Source organism: Psammomys obesus, unplaced genomic scaffold, assembly GCF_907164565.1.
Source record: "Psammomys obesus unplaced genomic scaffold, mPsaObe1.curated_primary_1811, whole genome shotgun sequence".
Taxonomy (NCBI): Eukaryota; Metazoa; Chordata; class Mammalia; order Rodentia; family Muridae; genus Psammomys; species Psammomys obesus.
In genome coordinates this window covers 5,370,242-5,391,551 of record NW_026596120.1, presented here as the reverse complement: position 1 = coordinate 5,391,551, position 21,310 = coordinate 5,370,242, and the positions used below count along the sequence as shown (strand labels likewise).

Here is a 21,310-nt window from a genome sequence, read left to right as displayed (position 1 = left end):
CCTTCCTTCCTTCCTTCCTTCCTTCCTTCCTTCCTTCCTTCCTTCCTTCCTTTCCTTCTTTCTTTCTTCCTTCTTTCTCTCTCTCTCTCCCTCTCTCTTTTCTTTGGCTTTCTTGTTTCGTCATTTGCTGAGACAGAGCTATGAGATCCTCAGTTCTGAGTGTGGGTTTGTCATCTCTCTTTTGGGATCATCAGACTTGCCCTGTCTTAGAAAGCGATGCTGTCACCCGTCACCTGTCACTTGTGTGCTCATTTTATATAGCTGTATTGTCTGGGTAAACTGATCTATTCATTATTATGTAACATTCTCTTTTATTTTAACCTGAGAAATTTTCTTGCTCAGGAGATTATTATGTGCAAGGTATTTGCATTATAAAGCTTTTCTAACGCTTAGCCAACCTACAACACACTTGTGTCATAAGTCAAGTATGTCTGTTACTGGCAGCACATAGTTGATTCTCAGTTTTTATTCATTCTGACAATTTAGTTTATCTAATTGATGTCATAATTAATGTGTTTGGGTTTAGATATATAATCTTATCACTTAGCTTTTGTTTTGTGTTCTTCTTCTGTCTTACTGTTTTCTTGGAAGAGGTGTTTGAATTTATTTCGTATTCCACTTTAGTAATAGTTTGATTTTAAAATATACTTGATTGTTTACATCTTTTAGTAAATCTAGAAATTAGAATATAAACATGTAATTCTTTATAATCTATTTTGGATAATTTTCTTTTTTTACTACTTTAAGTAGATTTCAGAAAACTTCATTCCCCAGGCCTTTTGAAAATCTCTTTTGAAAATCTCGGATAAAGTTAGTTTTTTTCTGTCAGCAATATAGGGTTTTTAAGATCTCAGGAGAGGAAAAAGTCTACTTTTTATGCTATACTAATGCCTGCTGTTTCTATATCCTGCCTTGTCTCTGTTGTCCCACCTTCTTCGTTGTTTCTCTGCCATCTAAGAAATTCCTTGCATGTATTCGTCAAGAACCAATCTGCTGGTGAAAACTTGCTCTTGTTTTTGTATACATGAGAAGGTTTCTATGTTTTGTTTTGTTTTGTTTTAAGGAAGCTTTAAATTTACTGCATTCTTCATCTGCCACTTTTTTATTTTGCCATTAAACCAATCCAGTGGATAGTTTAGTTTAAGCATTACTTTCAGGTTCGAAAAGCCTCACTTATTTCCATTTCACATTTTTTTTTTATTTTTCTGTTGCTATTTTTATTAGTTTCTGCTGTGTTTAATACTGCTTTCATATGTGTGTATGTATATGGGTTTGTATGTCTATGTGGTGTGTGTGTGTGTGTGTGTGTGTGTGTGTGTGTGTGTATGTGTGTGTTTGCTTTTACTTCTGGAGGCCATGGCCATAATAACTCCATTAAAGGATTAGTTCTTAAATTCCAACATCCGAGTCGTGTTGAGGTTGGTATCTGTCGTGTGTTTATTTGTGAGACATATTATTCCCTAATTCTTCTTATACTGAGTGATCATGAGCTTATCTTAGAAAATCTTAATATTACGTGAATCAGATTCTCTTACGAAATATTTATTATTTTTCAGGCATTCTGCAAGAATAGGTCCAGGGCACCATTTCTTGCCTGCCTTGTACCGCCTGTGGTCCCCATATTGGTTCTGGTTCAAAGCCTTTACAGCACTGCCTTACACATGTACTTCCCAGCGTTCCGCCCGACTCAGGCTCTACTGGGCAGTTTGTATCTCAGTGCTGTGCAGTGTAATTTAGGGCTAGCTAAACCCACACAGCTTGGGAGAAAGCCCAGAGTTAATGCCAACTTCACAGAGCCACCCGCTTGAGCCTCTTCTGGCCACAACTGTCTTCACATGTTGTAACTCCCCACCCCCCAAGGCCTCTCCTAGGCTCCCTAAGAATTAAAGTCTGTAGCGCCCCTACACTTTTGTGTTTTCCCCATGCTTTTCCATAGCATTGTACCTGCTCTCAGAATAACTGCTGAGGGGAGCAGAAGAAAAAAAAATTGCAACAGGACTATTCTCCCTTATGGTCACAGTGACACAACCCCTTTTTGGGGGAATTTCACGTATCTTCTCATTTTTTTTTAGTACCATGGTCATTTGCCACATCATGGTTGTCTAAGATCAGGGAGAAAAATTAATAACTACAAGAGCCACAAATCCAGGGACTCTTGAGGTGTCTGCCTGTCTTCCTCGTCATCCCATCCTCCCTCCCTTCCTTGCTCTTCCCCTTCCTTCCCTACTCTTCTGACCTACAGTTTCACTGCTTTCCTTTCCTTTGAACCAGAAGCAAAAGAATCTCTCCCATAGTTCTTTTCCTTTTCTTTGTTGCATAAATCCATTCATTGGACTGCCTTTGGTCCCAAGCCAAGGGACTCAAGTAGGCAAACGAGGAAGAGGAAAACCTTACTCCTGGCCCAAGAATTGGTTTATTCCCCGATCTATTATCATTTGCTTCATTTTCTTTCCCTTTTGGTTATTAATTTTTAAAGTGAGGTATAACACATGTGAAATATTTTGTTTTTATTCATCCCTCTTCCCCACCACTCTCCCGTCCTTCCTGGCCTCCTCTTGCTGGTCTCCCATTTTCACCTCCTTTCATATCAAGTACTTCACTCTCCTCCTCCCCGTTTCTCTTCTTCTCCCTTCTCTCTTATGATCTTCTTCTTTCATAACACACACACATACCTAGTGTTTATATATGAGATGGACTTCAGTATTTGTTCTAATTCTGAATAACTTTGATTAACATAATGACCCCAGTTGCATCTGTTTTCCTGCAAATACCATGATTTCATTTTCCTTATAAAAATCTCATCGTGTTGTGTATTCCCTGTTTTCGTTATCTGTTCTTCTGTTGATGGGCTTCCAGGCTGGTTCCCACTGCTTGCTTTTAGGACCTTAATGTAACTGCTACTTGCATTGACTCAGGTGCTTTGAGTTGCATTTGCTGGGAGACATGCGGATGAGCATGGATACTCTGTTTCAGCCAGGATTGGGGGCTTTTTCTCACCCTTGAATAACCAGTTCCTCAAACTGCAGTTAAGTCACTTTCGTTAAACTTCCCATTTCACCTAAATATTTGCCTGATACTTAAAAGAAGGCGACTGTTTTGGTTGGTGCTTTCTAACAGTCAAACACATTCCCTTCCACAGAACAGAATGCAGCTGTACGGTAAACAGCACGAACGCATGGGTGAAGCTCACTGGTGCTTACGTTCAGAGAAAATAAATCAGAGTGGGGCTCAGGGAGGGCAGCCGGAGGTGCTGGAGGTGAAAAACTTGTCCCTAGAACTGGGAAGATTCTGCATATATGCCCACAGCACAGTAAAGCACTCAGATGGTGAGCGAATTTAGGAGTGGCTAACTTATAACACTAGTTGTAAACATGCTGTTCTTTTAGGTCAGCGGAACATGAAGACTGCTATAGTTATCCAACATCTATAATTAACATGTCAAAGCAGATTGATGTTAGCAATAAATGCATAGATTTAGAAATCATTACTGAAGAATCTATAGAAAGCAGAAAATAATTTCCAAAAGGGAGCCAGGGGTGAGGAGCAGAAAGTATAATTCTATTTCGGTGAATGAACTGGTTGTCCATGTTTCACCAGACAACATATTTTTGAGGTCTGTTGATTGAGATAACTTGATATAAAATGTATAAGCTGGTTTAAAATCAATGCAAGGCAAACCCAAAATATAAATTGATGAAATGACACAAATATCACTTTTCAAATAATATTTAAAAAATTCATAAACAAGGATTATTATGTGCAGATGGAAATACTGGAAAGACTCCTTTTGAGCTGTTGGATAACCGTAATAGTTTTGTGAGGATTTTAATGAAGTTTATCATTTTGAATGCATAAGTAGGAGTTGTCTCTAAAACTGATGAATCTAGTTACAGTACAAAATGAACTAAACTCTCCAGAGACTATTTCTTTTTGTTTTGCGTGAAAGCAAGGCTTTCCCAAATGCATATAATTTAATAACACTGTGATTGTGTATATCACAATAAGCTATAAGTATGTGGCTGAGAAAAGGCACGTAGGTAGCCTTTGAGTTTACAGGAGTATTTGCTGGGCATCTGTTGCATGCCTTAAATCCCACGTCCACTGAAACCTAATGCTCGTGCATTCTAAAGAGGCCTTAGTATTGTTATCATCCTCATTTTACAGAGAAGAAAACTGAAGAACTGAGAGGCTGAATCTGAAGCTCATAGTTCACGCTTCTAAGAGACTGAGGCAGGGAAGGACACACACTTTCAAACTCCGTGCGTGTGCATGCACACATATACTACACACACACACACACACACACACACACACACACACACACACACACCACTATTTACTGCGTTAATCTCCCCATGAAGGAAATTGTCAGGCATGCTTGTGAACTTTGGTAGTAGGGAGGAAACCAAATAGATAAATAGTGAGAGGACTTATTGTAAGCATTCCTCCACAGTATTAAATTGGCGTTTCCTCACTTGAGTAATACAGGAAACTGTGCACAAGCACTTGTACTCAGCCTTGCATTTATATATATATGGATTCTCTATCTCTGTGTACACTCCAAAGATAACTGTTCATCACAGAAGTTTGTAGCTAGTGGGCAAAAATGATAAAGGGAAGCATTCTTGCCTGGCTTCGGGTCAAAACCCAAGACTCAATTTTAAATATACAATTAAAATACCAACACTGGAGAAGTCAAACGATCTAGAAGTTACTTGCCCTGTAGTGGACACAGGCTGCTGGATTCATTTTTATTTCCCTGGTTTGGGGAGGGGAGGATGGGATGGCTTGAGTGGGGAAGGGTGAAACATCCCTGTAATCCCTCTGGTTCTAGGTTGAGGCTGAGGAGGCTTGAGTTACTTCTTTAGGAACTTTGAGTCAGGGTTGACAGAGGTGACAGAGGGAGGCTGCATGGAGCATCACTGCTACAAAAGAGAGCCTGCCCAGTCTTTCCTGCAGACAGGAACTTCCTGTACTTGTTTTTAACAGGGCTGTTAGGAAAGTTATATCATACTGTTATGAAAGTATACCTCTTTCCCCCCAGAGACCAAGGTAGATTGCAGGCATTCAGAATGAGCTCCTGTATGCAGAGGTGGGGGAGTGGTGGGAGAGCAGAATGCGAGCATGGGCTTTCTGTTCAGTGGTTCTGCAGCCCCACAATGATGTGACATTGCCAGGCTTTACCCCTGCTAAGAGGTGGTAGCTACCATCTGCACCTCTATTTTTATAGGTTAGAGACTGAGACAGCGATTCTCTGCCTGGATTTTATGATGCAGTATACATCAGAACACAGAATGCTCATTCAGTCAAAGATGGCTTATGATGACGGGCCACCAGCATTCTGTCCAGGGTGCCTTCCAGTGTTGTCTGAGAGGCAAGTTCTGCACTACATTTGTTTGCAAAGCTGCGATTCCCACTGTGGTTTAGTGTAAGTTTATGAGAAGGCAGGCCCTGTGCCTGTATCCGGGAAGTGTGGCAAAGGCTCACCCTGTGGGCTGGGCTCATTCTCCTGCACTGTTTGCCGAATGCCTGTTAGCTCCACATGGTGCCCCACCCTAACCAGGAGTGGCATTACCACCCCAAAGTTAATTCTAGGTGCCCCTCCCACAAAGCTGGGCATCTTGGGTTTTGGTGCTTATTTGTAAGCATATGTGAAGACTAGGTTGGTGATCCCGTTTCCTGGACTCTGTGTGACAAAGCTTGGGACCTGTCAACTCTCCTGTTTCCTGCCTAACAGCAGAGGGTCCTCAGAAACTGTGCACTGGGTGCCTTCACTGTGGTGCTCATGTACCTCATAGGAGGGAAAAGCTGGACTCTAGTCAAGAAGTGAGTCTTCTTTTTACATCTAAGCCTCCAAAATAACATGGGGCAAATCCTTTTCCTTTAGAATTTAAGAAGGAACATAAAAATAAACATCCAATTTATTTAAAATTGTTGAATTAAGTATATTTTACTATTTTTTTTAAAAGAAATTAAGTTTCTTTAAGACAAGAAGTTTGCACCAAGGCCAGAACCAGACTTAAGAGCTTGCCTCGGAAGCAGAGAGTTTTCTTTTCTGTCTCTAAGGCACGACCGTTGCTGTCTGAGTCATGTCTATCAAAGAGAAACTGATGCTATTGCTACTGATTGTTACCTGACAGAAAACATTTTCCCTATCTCCTACTGTGGTAGTTTGTAACTGAATGATAAATTCTATAGGAATTCAAAAAAAAAAAGAAGTAACTCAAGGACTTTCCAAATAATTTAAGAAAAGAAACTGTAAACCTAAGAAGGAAAGGCCTTGTAAAATATAAACAAATCGTAGTCTAGCAAGAATGTGGGCTTTTGGGGGAGACAGCATTTGCATTCCCTCCCTCAGCTTTTCCTCATTTGTGTCATTTTATCAAAGCTGCAACTTACAGGTGGCTCTGAGGGAAGGGTCTAACGTGAATGCTGGTAAATGTGGCCCCGCCCTGTGAGAAAGCAGGCCCAGCTAAACACAGTGCAGGGGACCAGCAGCTGTGGGGTTAAGGTTAAAAGCTGGGATGAATTTGCTGATTTCCTTAGCAAACTCACACACCAGGATAGGAGAGTGGAGCCTACGACAAGACAAGATCCCTACAACACAGTTGAAGGCAACTGACGTTACACATCTGGGTATTTGCATATGTACTCTTTTACTGTCCTGGCCTTGGATCCATCTGCCTGAGTTAACTTTCTGAACATTTCTGGGTCTATGCCCTTCAGCAGTCTCCTTTGGATTTTCTTAGGATGGCTTTCTGAGGTTTCTGCCCTGATTTCAGGTTTTCAGCCAAGAACACCACCCTTTCCGTGTGACAAAACCCATGTTACTTTATGTCATGATCCTATCAATGCGTCCCCCCTTCCTGGAAAGTGGCCAGAGCTGGTGCTGAATCACCTGGGCCCTTCGGACTCATCTCCTGCTTAGGGTGGCTCCATGAATTGACCCCATGTGGCACTCTTGGGAGGTTGGCCTCCAAGCACCTTATCTGGGATACTGTGCTTGACACCACACTCTTTATCAACCTTGTCTTGCCATCTGCATAATTTCTCTAGTTCGCCTAAAAATCCACTGTTGCCTCTTTCTTTCCAGTGAACCGGACATCAGAGGCCATGGAAGTTACAACACCCATGGGAAGTCAGCTGATAGCACTGGAAAGCACGGTAGAAGAGCTAGCTAAACAAAACACGTTACCAAATCCGGGACGACTTGAGAGTGAGGAAAGAAATCATAGAAGATTATGTTTGATTACTTAAGGGACATTTTGACAACTCTTCCTCATGCCCTCCATAGAATATTTGGCTAGCATATTTGATGCCTCGGTGGGAATTCACTTCCTTCAAGTTCTGCCTTCTAAGCCCTCATTTTTCCATGCAGGGATCCAACCTACTGAATTTTATTTTCCAGAAATCTGAACACACCACTGTCTTACTAACGATTTGCAGGGGACCCAACTCTTGAGAGTTTAAATGCTGTGTGTGTACTCATCCATAGGAGCCCTCAGGTATCCACCACTGTGAAAGAAATTGCAGGCCACATTTATATGGCTGGAAAATAATTCAAGGAACATTTCAAAGCACTCACTGTTCACCTTCAGTCAAAGCACTTTTGTGTGTTTAGTAATATTCACAGTATTTCACAGGGTCTTTTACCCTGAAATTTGGCTTAATACACAGCCACTTGGCCTAGTTTACACATAAGCCTACTTATACTAAAAGTTTGAGGCTTGCTTTTTGCGATTTCTTTGCCAAATGGGTAGAAAAATCCTTGCAAACGCTTAACAAAGACATTTGTATTTATAGTTATAGTCATTTACCTTTTCATGAATTATTTATTCATTCTTATTGTAACGGACATGCCACACAAAGGTGCTGAAACCGCAGTCCCTGTTAATAAGAAACTTCTTGGAAATCTTTTGTCGGTAGAAGGATCTTTTTCTATCAGACGCGGTGGGCATGAATTTGTCGTAGAGAATGAGTAGGGACTGGGGAGGATCATTATGATGTATGGATGTGAGAAATAAATGTTTGCTTAATCCGTTGCCTTCTGGGAAATGAAAACGAGGACCTGGGTCACCAAAACATTTAAATAAAGACAAAACCACTTTGCAATAGATTTATCCATTTTCCAAAGTGACACCAGCCATCCACTTTTATCTAATTGTCTGCTTCCCCTACCATCCAGATTTGTAGCCTCCAGCTGCAGGCACCGCTGGCTTATTAGACGACGGCTTCTGACTGGAACCTTGGCTTCCTTTTTGGTGAGGAAGTATATAGCCGCTGTCTCCCTTTGAAAAACATACGGCTCCCTCACCAAATATGTGTTAAACACTTTCTCCCGTCTTGAGGGCTAGTGCCAGGAGCAGTTAGAAATAAAGCAAATCTGCTTTCTGGTTAGTTTTGCTTTTTTTTTTTTTTCTTTGACAATCTTACTAGACTGTGAGTATCGTAAGGACAAGAGTTCTGTCTTGTTTTCATAAGTTTCCTAGTGGATCACGCTGCACTCTAATACCGTCCAATGGAAGAAGGAAGTCACAGGTGACTAAATGTGTGTGTAGGACAGCTTGAAAACAGACTGTTGAAAAAGTCAGCTCAGCGAATGCAGGTCGCGCTGCTTCACCTGTGACTGAAGGTCGTCCGGACTGTGGGGACAGTGTGGGTAAACCCACTATTGCAGTCCCGACAAAGTCGGCTTTACCAGAAATGGAAGAGGCCGGGCGCGCTTCTCAGTGACGAGCTAGTTCTAGTAAGGGCCACTCACCTGATCTGAAGCCACGTGAGCATGGGGGTGGTCCCTCCTCCGAACACCCAGACGGTGAAGAACACGAGGAGCAGCGTGGTGGTGAACATCATCTGCTTGGGCTGAGATTCCGTGTTGCGGATGGCCAGGGCAAAGGCAATGGCGCCTCGCAAACCTTGCAGAGGAACCCGGGGGAGGAGGGGAATTAATACCAAGACTAATTCATTCTCCTTTTGCCATATCTATCGTTACAGCTTGCTAAATGTGATTTCTTTATTAACCAAAATTTTTATTCAGAGGCGATTGTAGATTTGCATGGAGTTCTGACAAATAATACACAGAAATACTTTTCTTCAGTCTCTGCCAATGATAACATCTTGCAACGAAACAGTGTGACAGCTTAGCCAGAATATTGATGTCTATCTATACTGTTAAGACACAGAACATATCCTCCGATAAACTAGGAGTCTCACTTGCTGTTCTTTTATAATCTCACTGATGTCTACACACACACATACACACACACACACACACACACACACACACACACACACACACACTCCTTAACTCACTGTCACTAGTACTCTGTTCTCCATTTCTATGTCACTTTACAGTTGTTTTTATGTTTACACTGCATGAAGCGATGGGCCCCGTGGAATCACTTTGTCTCTGTGTCTGTCCATCATAATTCTCCAGACATTAAGTTTGAGGACTTGATCAGGGGTCTCTTTGTCTCCATCCTTGACTCTTAATTCCTGGTCTAGAGCTGTTCCATAGGTTGGTTGTTCAGTTACTCCCTTGTCGAAGGACATCTACATTTTCCCAGTTACTAGAGATTGAATTAAGGCAGTTAAAATTGCCACGTATGTTTTCCTTTCTCTGAGATAATGCTCCAGAACATGATCAGAGGGGTGAAGTCTCTGCATGTTTTATTTTAAGGAAATTATCATTTTTACATTCCAACTAGCAACATAAAAATCGTCTAAATTTTCTGTATCCTTGACATATTTTGTGGCATCACTTTTTTTTTTTTTTTTTTTTTTTTAGTTTAATCCATTGTGATAGGTACGGAATGGTAATTTATTATAGCTTGAATTTTCTTAATGGCTAAGAACATTGGATATTTTTACTTTGTTATCTGTATACTTTGCTACATGAAATAGCTTTGTGTTGTTTTTTTTTCCCACTTTTTAATTGCACCGTTGGAGTTTCCAATTGCTGTGTGTTGAGTTCATTATACATGGTCCATAATAGGCCTTTGTTATATGTGATGTTTTGAAAATATTTTCTTCTACTCTGCAGCTTCTTTTTCTCATCTTTGAGATGTCATAGAACAACCTTTTTAGGTTTGATGAAATCAAACTTACCAATTTCAAGTGAAACGTACTTTTGGAGTCAATTCTAAGAACAAGAACGCTTTACATCAACCTAGTTCCCAAAGATTATCTTCTATAAGTTTTACCTTTAAGCCTGTAATCATCCTGAGGCAGTTTTCTTATCAAGTGAGAGGCTTGTAGGCTTGGGTTGTAGTTATCATTTGCCCTGGTGACATCTACTTTTCTCATCAACTGTTTTTCTTATATATATTTTTAACCGCTGTCTAAAATCAGCTGCCTGGATTGTGTGAGTCTGCCTCTGAGTTCTCCATTTAGTCCATTTATCTGTGTGCATTCTCGTAGCACGCCGTCATGATTGCTCTAAGTACATAGTGGGATTTTACTTTAGGCACAGTCATTTTTTCTGGCTTACTTTTTGTTTTCAAAATCATAGCTTTCTATTTTTCTTGTTTTTCCATAAAACTTTAGATTTATATGTGTTTGTCTACAAAGAAACCTTCTTGAGCACACTTCTGTTTTTTTTCCCCAAATCAAATGTGTCTGATAAGAAGGAAAATCATGGTCACTGAAAATCAATAACCAATTAACCAACACTTAAACCATGCTAGAAGTTGCATACTCTCACAAACTCTGTTACTGAAACTAACTTATTGGAGCCCGCTTTTTTTCTTGTTTTACCTTTTGTTCTATGGTAAAAAAAAAAAAATGCTAATTGTATGTTGTACAGTTATGAGTCTGCAGTAAACACAGGAAATATTACAAGGCGAAAGGCCAGAACTTCAAAGTGTTGATGATACTAATAAAAATAGAAATGCAGACTTTGACGGGGAGTAAATAAAGTGCAAGCAGCAAAAGCAGGAGTCTCCCCGGTGACCTGAGACTTGCTGAGCCCTGTGGTCCTTAACACACTGTGGAGGAGGAAGAGAGTGGTTCATAATGGCAGCAAGCATAAGTTAAAGAGTTAGTGCCTCAGCTATTTTATAGGAAGTTTTAAATCAGATACATATAATTTCAGTGGTCCAGTTTTTATATTTTCTGTAGCGCTATGAGGTCTACTTTGTTGAAAAGATATGTTGTAATTTGGTGGGTTTCTATTTACCTGTTCTAGCTCCCACATAAATAACACTGAGACTTAACTAGATTTATTAATAAGCTGAGACTCTGTAACTGGGGAGAAATGATTTGTCCTAACTTGCTATGCTAGTCTGGTTACTTCCCAGCAACAGGCCCCATCTTACTTGACATATTTGTCTGTTCTGGGTTGCTTCTGCTCCATCAAGTCAGGCCTCATGGCTGCATCCTTTCTCTACCTCTCCTTTCTTCGATCTCTTCTTCTTTACCTCGTGTTCCCTACCTAAGATCCCAAGACTTGCAACGGAAGTCCTGCCTTCCTATTTCCTCTGCCCAGTAATTGGCTGCTCGGCTTCTTTATTAACCAAGCAGAGATAATTAGGGAACAATGTTTACATAACATACATCAATGAACATAAGAATGGCCACAATCAGACTTTAGGGCACAGAAATCAGCATCTGAATACACACCTCACCAGACCAACGTACAATACTCTGTTACTTCTTCAGGGGAAATATGAACAAATGTCTTTTTTCACTCCAGAAAGGGTATCGCCAATAGACCGGGGGAAAAATTCCATCGACACCAGCTTGGTGAACCAATGAGTTTAAGCTTGGTGAACCAATGGGTTTAACTGGGATTACTTCCAGAAACCTGGGTTTCAACAGCTATATTATTGAAAAGGGGGCACGTGGATGGATTTCCTCCTCAGCCAACCTTATATCTCCTGTGTTCTCTAGCGCTCCAGAGATATGCGATTGAAGTAGGACTATTTGCAGCTACACGTGTAGAAGTAGCCGGCATGTCAGGGGAGTGTCTAATGACCCTCCCCGTCTTAATCTTTCTATGAGATAATGTTAACAAGCCTGATCGAATGAGGGTTTCACAGAAGCAGTCACAGGTTCTGTGGCATCAAGACTGCCATGGCTGTGGTTGTGCCAGAGGACAAACAGCATGTTATAACTTGGGATTCCAAATTGTTATCATACTTTCAAATGATTGAGAACAAAACACACAAACACAAGCCAGATGCTGGATAGGATGAAGAACATCATAGCCAGACCATGCTCCAGAACTTAGGTTCTGCTGCTTCTTTTTGTTCTGTCCGTGTTGAGAATGTACAAGAGACAAGCAGTATGACAGGAGAGACAGAGGATCGGGCCGGGGAGATGGAACACATTTTGCCTGAAACAAAAAGGCCTCTGAAAGAGAAAGGAACATGTACTCTGATTATAAAATACCTCCAAGGAATAGTGTAATGGAGGAAGGAAATTATTCAGAATCTCCATGTAGACAAGGAAATGGCCTGAAGAGAGGGAGGATAACATTTGAAGTACACATTAATAAAAACATTCCTTTATATCAGAATTTCTGGACGCTAGAATGGCTGTGCTCAGCACCGCCCTCCCACCCCCGCCCCCGAGGTGTTCAAGCTAGCACAACTCAGCTGTGCACAAGGTGGTGAGGGCAGCAAGAAGCCCTAATGCTGGGACAATTTGAATAATGCTCTCTCCAGGATACACAAACATTAGTCATTAGTGAGTAGGAATGCAAGGAAACAGACTCCCATTATCCGAGGGCAGGATTTATAGGTCAAGGTTGTTTGATCGCAGTGCAGTCCTGGAGAGAAGCAGTTATCATTCCATTTTTCTCTTCCCCCTCAAGCTTGCTAGGGATGTCAGTTAAACAGCATTTCGCACATGAGGGGACAGTAGAAGTTTGAAATATTAAACCACGATTAATATTTGCTATTTGTTTTCCACTATATATATTTGTAGCTCTTTCACTTTTGAGCTTTTATAAGGAATGGTAGAAAATAGAATACAAATTTTAAAATTCTGTATCTTGCTTATTGCAAGCTCATCTGTCTTAGATACCAAGGGCAAGGTAAGCAGTTAGTAACCTGCTTAAACATGTTTAATCAAGTATGGTTATTATGCCAAACTGGCATCGCTGTGTTCTTAACCAAATTATATGAAAGCAGTCCTTAACTTAAACATGTACTCAAAACAGTGGCAGGTTTGGTGGTAAACATGTATAACCCCAGTACTCAGGAGGCTACAGCGGAAGGACATCAAATTGGAAGCCAGTATGGGTTGCAACAGTAAGACCCTGTCTCAAGAAATGAAATAAGACAAAACAAAACCCCTCCTGATCCCTCAATGCTTTTTAAATACACGCATATGGAAACATATCTGTTAATCTTCATATTGGTCTATATGAAACTTTAATATGGGAAATCATATTAAAATCCATATTCATATTTAAGGCAATGTAGAGATTTCTTGGGGGTGGGGAGCCAGAAAAGCATAGCCATGACCTTGTGGCAGGTTGGGAAATGTTTATTATGTCCAATCTCAAGACATCGTGAGGGGATGACTCTGAGTGGATGGGCACCAAGTACCAAGGGAACTTCAGAGGTGAGGGGTCTTTGGAGAAAAGACTTTCCATGCCTTGCCCTGGTCATATCATTCCACGTGACCCTTGCCACAGGTGAGATGGTTTGGCAACAGCAAGAGCAATTATTGAGGATGCTGAGCTTGCTGATTGGACAAAGTGAAGCTGACTCCGAGCTCCAGAAGATGAAGTGCTGTCCTGTCCTGTTTGTTCCTCATGACTCTAAAAGTTCTTCCTCACACATCTAGAGCCTGGGAAAATGTCAAATCAATGGCCATTCATTGCTTTGATTAATGCCTATATATCAATTGTCCCATATATGGAGTTCTACGCCTGCTGATCCTATCTTTTTAACACCATGGATTTAGGCCATGGAGGATTTTAGAATTTGGAAAAAAAAATCCTGCAGGCTCCTGGAAAAATACTAAGATATAAAAATTTTTAAAAAAATTGATATTGATCTTGGGATTTTTGTTGTAGCAAAACATTATTTCCAAAAAACATACGCAGTTTTGCTTGGAAAGACAAAAAATTGACATCAAAACTTGGATTTGATTTCATTTTCTGGGTACTTGGACCCCTTGGCTTACCTTTCTTCTTCTCTTTGTTTCGGTCAACTAGTCAAAGTAATTCTGGGAATTGGTAGACTATATAATTTTGCTTTAAAAAGATTGACTTTGTAGGGATGTTGACACCTTTTATATGCCCAATTGGAAAGTTATCATCATCTTGGGGAATAAAGGAAATACCTACAATTAAATGTGGTTTCATTTAAAATTGGCCTCTAAGGGCTTCTTATGTTAATTATATTGATGTTCTGCTCATAACAATAGAGCATTATTGAGCCAAGAAAAGATTTCCAGCAAGGACCCCTGCCGCAGAAAATGTGCAGTTTCCTGTTTATCTTTAAAGAGCAAAAGTGAAGCATTTAATCAATTACACATTTGCAAAGGCGCTGCAAATGGGTACAGGTTAGATATATATATCGCTACCTTTAAACCAAGGGAACATAAATATCTGTTTAGGCATTCTTATTTAAGGTGCAAAGCAATAATGCAAACCTGTAAATAGTTCCTGAGCACCCATTATGTGCCTAGCTTTAGCCAAAACACAGAATGGGAATGCATGAAGGAAGGTTCAACTTCCCTAAGGGACTTAGTCCTAGAAACATGACTATCTTACAATATGGAGAGGGAGGGAGGAGGGAAAATAACACTAAGGATATTTGTAAACAGCCACAGGGAAACTTTCATTTTCTAACCTTACACACACACACACACACACGCACACACACACATTCACGATTCACGCACAGGGGTTGCGGGAGAGATGAATACATATGCACTTAGTTTTTAAAAATAATTATTTTATTTATTTTTACTTTATGTGTAGGGATATTTTGCCAATACATGCATCTGTGTTCCACATGAATGCCTAGCACCTGTAGAGGCCAGAGAGGGCATCAGATATCCCGGAAGTGGCTTTACAGATAGTTGTGAGCCCCAATATAGGTGCTAGAAATTGAACCAAGATCCTCTGGAAGAGCAGCTAATGTTAATAACCACCTTCCCAGTCTCTAAATACATATGGTTTTAATGAAGTTACCCATTATGGTGGGATAATGTTCCCCCATGGGGCCATAGGCTATCTAACAAAACCTCAGAGCCAGGCAAGGAATACCTAACTTCAAGGTGATGTTCAGTGTGGTCCAAGAGACTCCCTCCAACAACATAGACTATCAAAATTGTTTTCGGTTACTTTCCAGAATATGAAGATAATACTCTAGTGCTAAAGACACTACAAGACCTGGAAAAATCATGCTGGTATTGACCTAGAGATTTTTATGCAAGGAAGAAAGGATATCAACAGTCCTTCCCAGCTACAAAGCCTAAGAATCACAGCAACAGTGGGCCAAGAAGATATTCTCAGTAGCGGAATAGTGGCATTTGTATCTTGAGGGAAACCGTTATCTAATTTGACCTAAAGCTCAGTGAATTAGAGGGAATCTGTGCCCGATACTATAAATCTAGTCAAGAACATATGGCTGGAGAGGTCATAGGCCCCAGAGGAGACCCTATTACTACCCTTTTACTAAAGTAATAGAGCTGCCTTCTAAATTTTTCCAAATACTCATCCTTACACCCAGATAGATGTGGCTGTCGCATTCCTTTGAGGAAGCTTCTTTTTGCACCAGACAGAGACCCCTAAAGAGCTTTGCAACTGGTCAAAATGTAGAGTGACCACGGGGTGCCCAGACCAAGTGGTACATTAATAAACCCAGCCTTATAGTTACATCCCAGAGAACTTCTCAGAGGAAGGGACACAAAGGTTGTAAGAGCCTGGAGTCCCAGATGACTGCTGTGAGATCCTATCTTCAGGACATGATAGGGGCCCTGCTCCAATGAACTCTCAATGATATGGCCGACTACAAAGATCTCACCAGGTTGTCATGTCAACCAACATGAACGGAGGAAAATTTCACAAGGTTCCATCTCTAGAGGGTGAGCTATAGGCAGTCGGAGGTTGATGAGGAAATAAGAAACAGGTTTTTTTTTTTTTTTTTTTTTTCAGGGATGAGACCCCAGTCCTAAGGGGTCAGCCCTAAGCATGTGCACACAGGGCAACACGAATTGGAATCAGTAGGTTTTGTGTGTGTGTGTGTGTGTGGGGGTGATTATAGAAGATGAGGTCATAAATTCTAGAGAGGGTGGTTGGAACAGTACAGACAGAAGTTGGAGGGAGAGGCCAGTAGGAACGAGGCTAAGGTAATGTGCCCAGGTATGAGATCCTCAAATAAACTCTTAAAAGGGTAAACTGGGAGGGTGTGCCTTAAAGGGCATGTTAAATTGTGTGTTAGAGCAGGTGCCTTGAAAGGATAGACTGATGAAAGGAAACGATGGAGGTCATGACAGCCCACTCAAGGCCATTGCCAACAGATGTGTATCATGTGTGGGTCTGAAGTCACTGGAGTATAACATCTCTGAATTACCTGGTTTTATCTGAGATCTTTCTCCTGAGCCCCCCGCCCACGCCCACCCCCACTTCAGTGAAACATTGCTGTATTCTATGTATGCCTCAGAGTTGAGCTAAGACATTGCTTTCTCTGGGAAGCCCCCTTGAGGTCTGAGCTCGGGACAAGCTGCCTTCTATTCCTAGCTCAGTCCAGTTCTCCTCAGATCTTCCATACAATGCTTATCATTCTCATGCTCTGTTTGCCAGCCACACCTAGAGCAAGACCAGGGACATAATCAATGCTCGGTGAATACTTATTGAGCAAGTCAATGCCTGGACAAATTTTCTGATCTCTCCTGCATCCAGATGACATACAGAAAATGATGATTGCCTCATGGTTTGCTGTAATTGTTGAATAATTTTCTGAAAGCCCAGTGTCAGCCTTTTTATTATTTAATCACAGAAGGCCTTAAGTTGGGGTTCAAGGGTTCTGGAATCTGCTCTTAGGACTACCTCTGATGTCTAAGTAGGTTGCTTCATCTGTGTTATCTCATTTCCTTTTTAAACATATTTATTTATTAGTCTAGGTGTATGGGTATTTTGCCTGGAAGTATATCTGTTTACCACATGGTGTATGTCTGTGTACCATGAGCGTGCCTAGTGCCCACAGAGGCCAGAAAAAGACATCGGTTCCCCTAGAACTGGAGTTATAGGCAGCTATGAACTGCCATATGGGTGCTGGGAACCAAACCCAGGTCTTCTGGAAGAGCAGACAGTGCTCTTAACCATTGAGCCATCTCTCCAGCCTCTGTTAACTCATTTCTAAATGCACATTTTAAAGGTTTCACTTGTGGTTGTCAACTAACATGCACATCCAAATCTTACAGAACTTAAACTCATGTACTATCATTCATGCCAGGGACTCAAAAGAGATTTAGATTAGGTAGCCATGAATCAGGTGATAGCTCAGGCCACTGGTCATGGTGGCCTAAGGCCATCGCCTCACCTCAACTCTACCTATACCAGCTGAAAGTCCAGTTTGTGCCTCACGAACTCCACGTTCTCCTCCATGCTTCTCCAGAAAGTTCCCCTACTCCTAGTTTATGATGAGGTTGTAATTCAGCTCAGTGCGCAGCTTCCCATAGTTCATAGAAATCTGTCAATCAAAACCCCACCCTATCTCTCTTTGTCTGCTCTACATTGAGACTCCACAAGCAAGTAAGCATTCTTGCTTATGGAAGATTCTTGATTATGCCAGGAACCCACTTATGCGTCATGTCCAGAAATCTGCATTTCCTTTGGGCTCCTCTGGTAGTCACGCATTTGAAATATGTTTGGGCCCACCATTCACTCTCAGGAGTTTCTGGAATCCTCTGGTTGCATTGCTCTCTCTTTGAAATCCTATACAACACACTGATTGTACCATTTGTATTACTAAATCAGAATCGGGATGAATCAATAGTGGATGTGGTATGTTCTTTTCTCCTAACTCCTGATCTCTCAAAAGGTTAGAATTACATCTTTTAAAAGTAGTTCTCGGATTCCCCACAGTGTTGTGGATGTGTAGTTCAGCAATGCTCTGAAAGAGAACAACAGCATGGGCTTCAGACTTCCTAGACAGAAGATGGTAATATTCAGGTGTGACTACTCAATTTTTCAGCTCCTTCAGCATACAGAGTTGAGTAGCAAATGAGGGGCAGCGCTTGACTTAAAGGCTCATCCGGGTTAGTTACGAACTCTAGGAAGGTCTTGCACAAAAAAGTGATTTCATCTGATCAATGATTAAAAGACGAACCCCTGCTGCTCTGTGGAACCCAGGTTTCTAGTCTGAAAACAGGAGGCTGATGGGTCTGATGCCTTAATCCAGAGAGCAGGCCAAGCATGCTCACTGGGATGGGAGTGTGGGTAGGTCCTGGCATGGTAAAACTTCCGTCTTTGTTGGTGGGTCAGATGAGGGCATGTGGGGCAGCCAGCCAGGAATACGCTGCTTCCTGAGCACTTAGAGTAGTTAGGGAGAACTATGGGAGGAGTGTGTTGGCAAAGTTGGGAGTGGGGAAACCGGTGACCAAGGCTTGTATTACAGCCATGTGAGAGGGTGATTAGTCTCCCAAGTGGAGAGGTGGAATGGACAGATGCTTAGATGAAAGCGTCCATAGTTCAGTGGTGGTTGGAATCCTCTTACTAGAGAGTGAAGGGGGAGAGGGTACTGTGAGGTTTTAAAAGTACGGGAAAGTAAAGTTTACTGTAAACCATACTTGGTTTTGCTTCTTGGCCTTTGTATTCACTCTTTCCTTCAGCTGCCCGGCCTCTCCCAGGCTACCCTTCCCTACTACACTACCTTTCCCAGACAGTTGCCCTGTCACTCCTCCTTATCTCAGGGCAGAAAGCCTGCTTGACCACTTGGTCACAGTGCCTCCATCTTTACCCAGGCTTTTGTGTGTGTGTGTATGTGTGTGTGTGTGTGTGTGTGTGTGTGTGTGTGTAGAAATCTGAAATACTATCTATCTATCTATCTATCTATCTATCTATCTATCTATCTATCTATCTATCATCTTCTTTGACTAAAAGCGAGGTTGGGGACAGCTGCCCTGGTTGCTGTGACATCCCTGGTGTAGGAATGGTGCCTCTCACCATTGAGAGTGAGCACACCTCAAGCTTACCTTGTGCTGAATGTCTGAATGAATGGAGGAAGGAAAGGTCATTTTTGCATTTGAAAGTGTTACTGGAACCCAAAAGGAAATGAGGAGAAGGGGAAGTGGGATACAGAAATGTGCCTGAGAAACTGATCTGTCCTTTCAAAGAATTGTCCTTTAGAGGAGTCTTTCTGCTTCCTGGCTTTCCATTTGCAATAAAAGCTGGTGTAAACAGCCCCACCCCCACACTCTAACTGCTGTGAGGCGGTTGGTTTCAAAGCTCTAATACATTCTTATTATTAGTCTGGTAAATCAAAGCCCACGACGGGTCTACAATTGAATTATGTATAGCTTTTACACTAAAGTCTAAACCAAAGTCTGATGACCTTGCATAGGGTAACTACTTTCAGCAAAAATGTCAGTCTGCTTTCAAAATACACTTTCTGGAAGCATGCAACCTTGTGGCTCCATTTTCAATTCAACATCATTTTATCACAGGGAAGGGAAGCCAACAGATTGTTTGCAGAGGAAAAAAATCATCTACATTCAGAAATAAATTGAGTCCTTCTAGAAACCAAGTTTGTATTAGGCAAGCAGAACTTTCTTTCCTTCATCTCCCCATGAACTTGCATTACTAAAACTCAAGGCTGCAGAGAAGGAATGTAACGTAACAGCAATATATTTTTATCGGGAATGGAGTTTGCTTTTGGAGGCCCTGGGCAGCAGGAAGGGTAATTGGGGATGGGATTAGCTCTGCCACAGCTCTGAAGTCAACATTCAGAGCTGCCTCTAGCTTTGAAAATTTATTTTTTATGTAGTGAAGACAGATGCAGTTGTATTCCTTAGGCCGATCCTCACTGCCCGCTGAAACTCCGTCAGAGGGGTCCCAACGAGAGGCACTATTCTGTAAGCCAGTCACCTCTTGGCCAGGCTGTGCTCAAGAGGAGAACTCAAAACTTTCCATCTAGAACAGAAGTTCCCAGCTGGGGCAACGTTCCCCAAGTGAATATTTGGCAAGGTCTAGAAACCTTCACGGGTGTCTTGGGTATTCCTGGGCAGGCCTATAACTGGAAGCACTATAGCAACCGCAAGGTTGAAACTCAAAAGTAGCAGTTTGTATATGAAAAAAATACACAAGTTGACCCACGTAAAATGGAGATCCTTTTGGCATTTACAGAGTGTGAGAAGGTGACAGGATCTTGAAATGACCAGACTCACTTATCTTTTGAGATAATGCAACCAACAAAAGCATGTGAGACCCCAGCATAGGCAATAATGAAAAATTATAAGCCAGAATGTCACCGCTCCCTGTGTTCCAGGAATGTTGTCTTAGAAGGATACAGGGACATGAACAATTTAGCCACTCAGTTCTAGAACTTTCATGTACACTTGGGGTTTCAAGATGTCCATAGTGGACAAATATTTTATTGATACTTTTAATCGAATTAACCTGTCCACTGAGGCAAACAAGTAGACTAAGTAATTCTACACTATTTCCTACTTAAGTTTACTTACTAATTGTTTGCTGGTTTAGAACATGGAGTAGACAAAACCGTAGGAAACTATTAACATAAGCAAACCAATTTAAAAAAATTAGTCTCTGTGTGCCGGCACAAATCCCTTGTAATATCTGCCTCGGGTTCTATAGGCAGAGCTGGAAAGAAACCAATAGAATTGATACAAATAAGTTATATATGCAAATGAACAAGAAGCAGTTTGCATTTACAAACGCCTTGTGATGAACAACCCCATAGGGTCATTTACTAATTCAAAATTGTGTGGTATTAGCTTTGATATATTGAGAAAGTTCAAATACTGGCCAGCTAGGGTTTCACACACTGACCAAACTTCTGTAGCAAGGCAAGACTTCTTGCTCTGCCTCCCAGTCTGCCAAAGGCTCTGCCAGGAATCTATTCCAAAGTCCAGAGCTGTAGCTGATTCCTGGTAAGAGGAGGAAGAGCCTCCTGGCAGCTGCTCTGTCTGTGACTCAGTATTTCCCTCTATTTACAAAATAGTCACCTGGGCCATCACAGCACTCACTGATGTTCCATACTTTATTGAAGGATTTTCAATCCCTCAGGCAGACATGCAAGAACATTTGTTAAAGTTTATTGGTTTCGGTGTTTTGTTTTCTTCCTTCCTTCCTTCCTTCCTTCCTTCCTTCCTTCCTTCCTTCCTT

The 21,310-nt window shown here is 41.5% G+C and overlaps 1 protein-coding gene across 1 annotated transcript in view; it reads right to left on the bottom strand.

Moving 5' to 3' along the window:
* Slc9a9 (solute carrier family 9 member A9) overlaps positions 1–21,310 on the bottom strand; it is a 505,533-nt gene that overhangs the window by 166,150 nt on the left and 318,073 nt on the right. Inside the window, exon 11 of the mRNA XM_055629498.1 lies at positions 8,762–8,915. Within this exon, the coding sequence (XP_055485473.1) occupies positions 8,762–8,915 (154 nt within the window). The remainder of the gene's footprint in view (positions 1–8,761; positions 8,916–21,310) is intronic.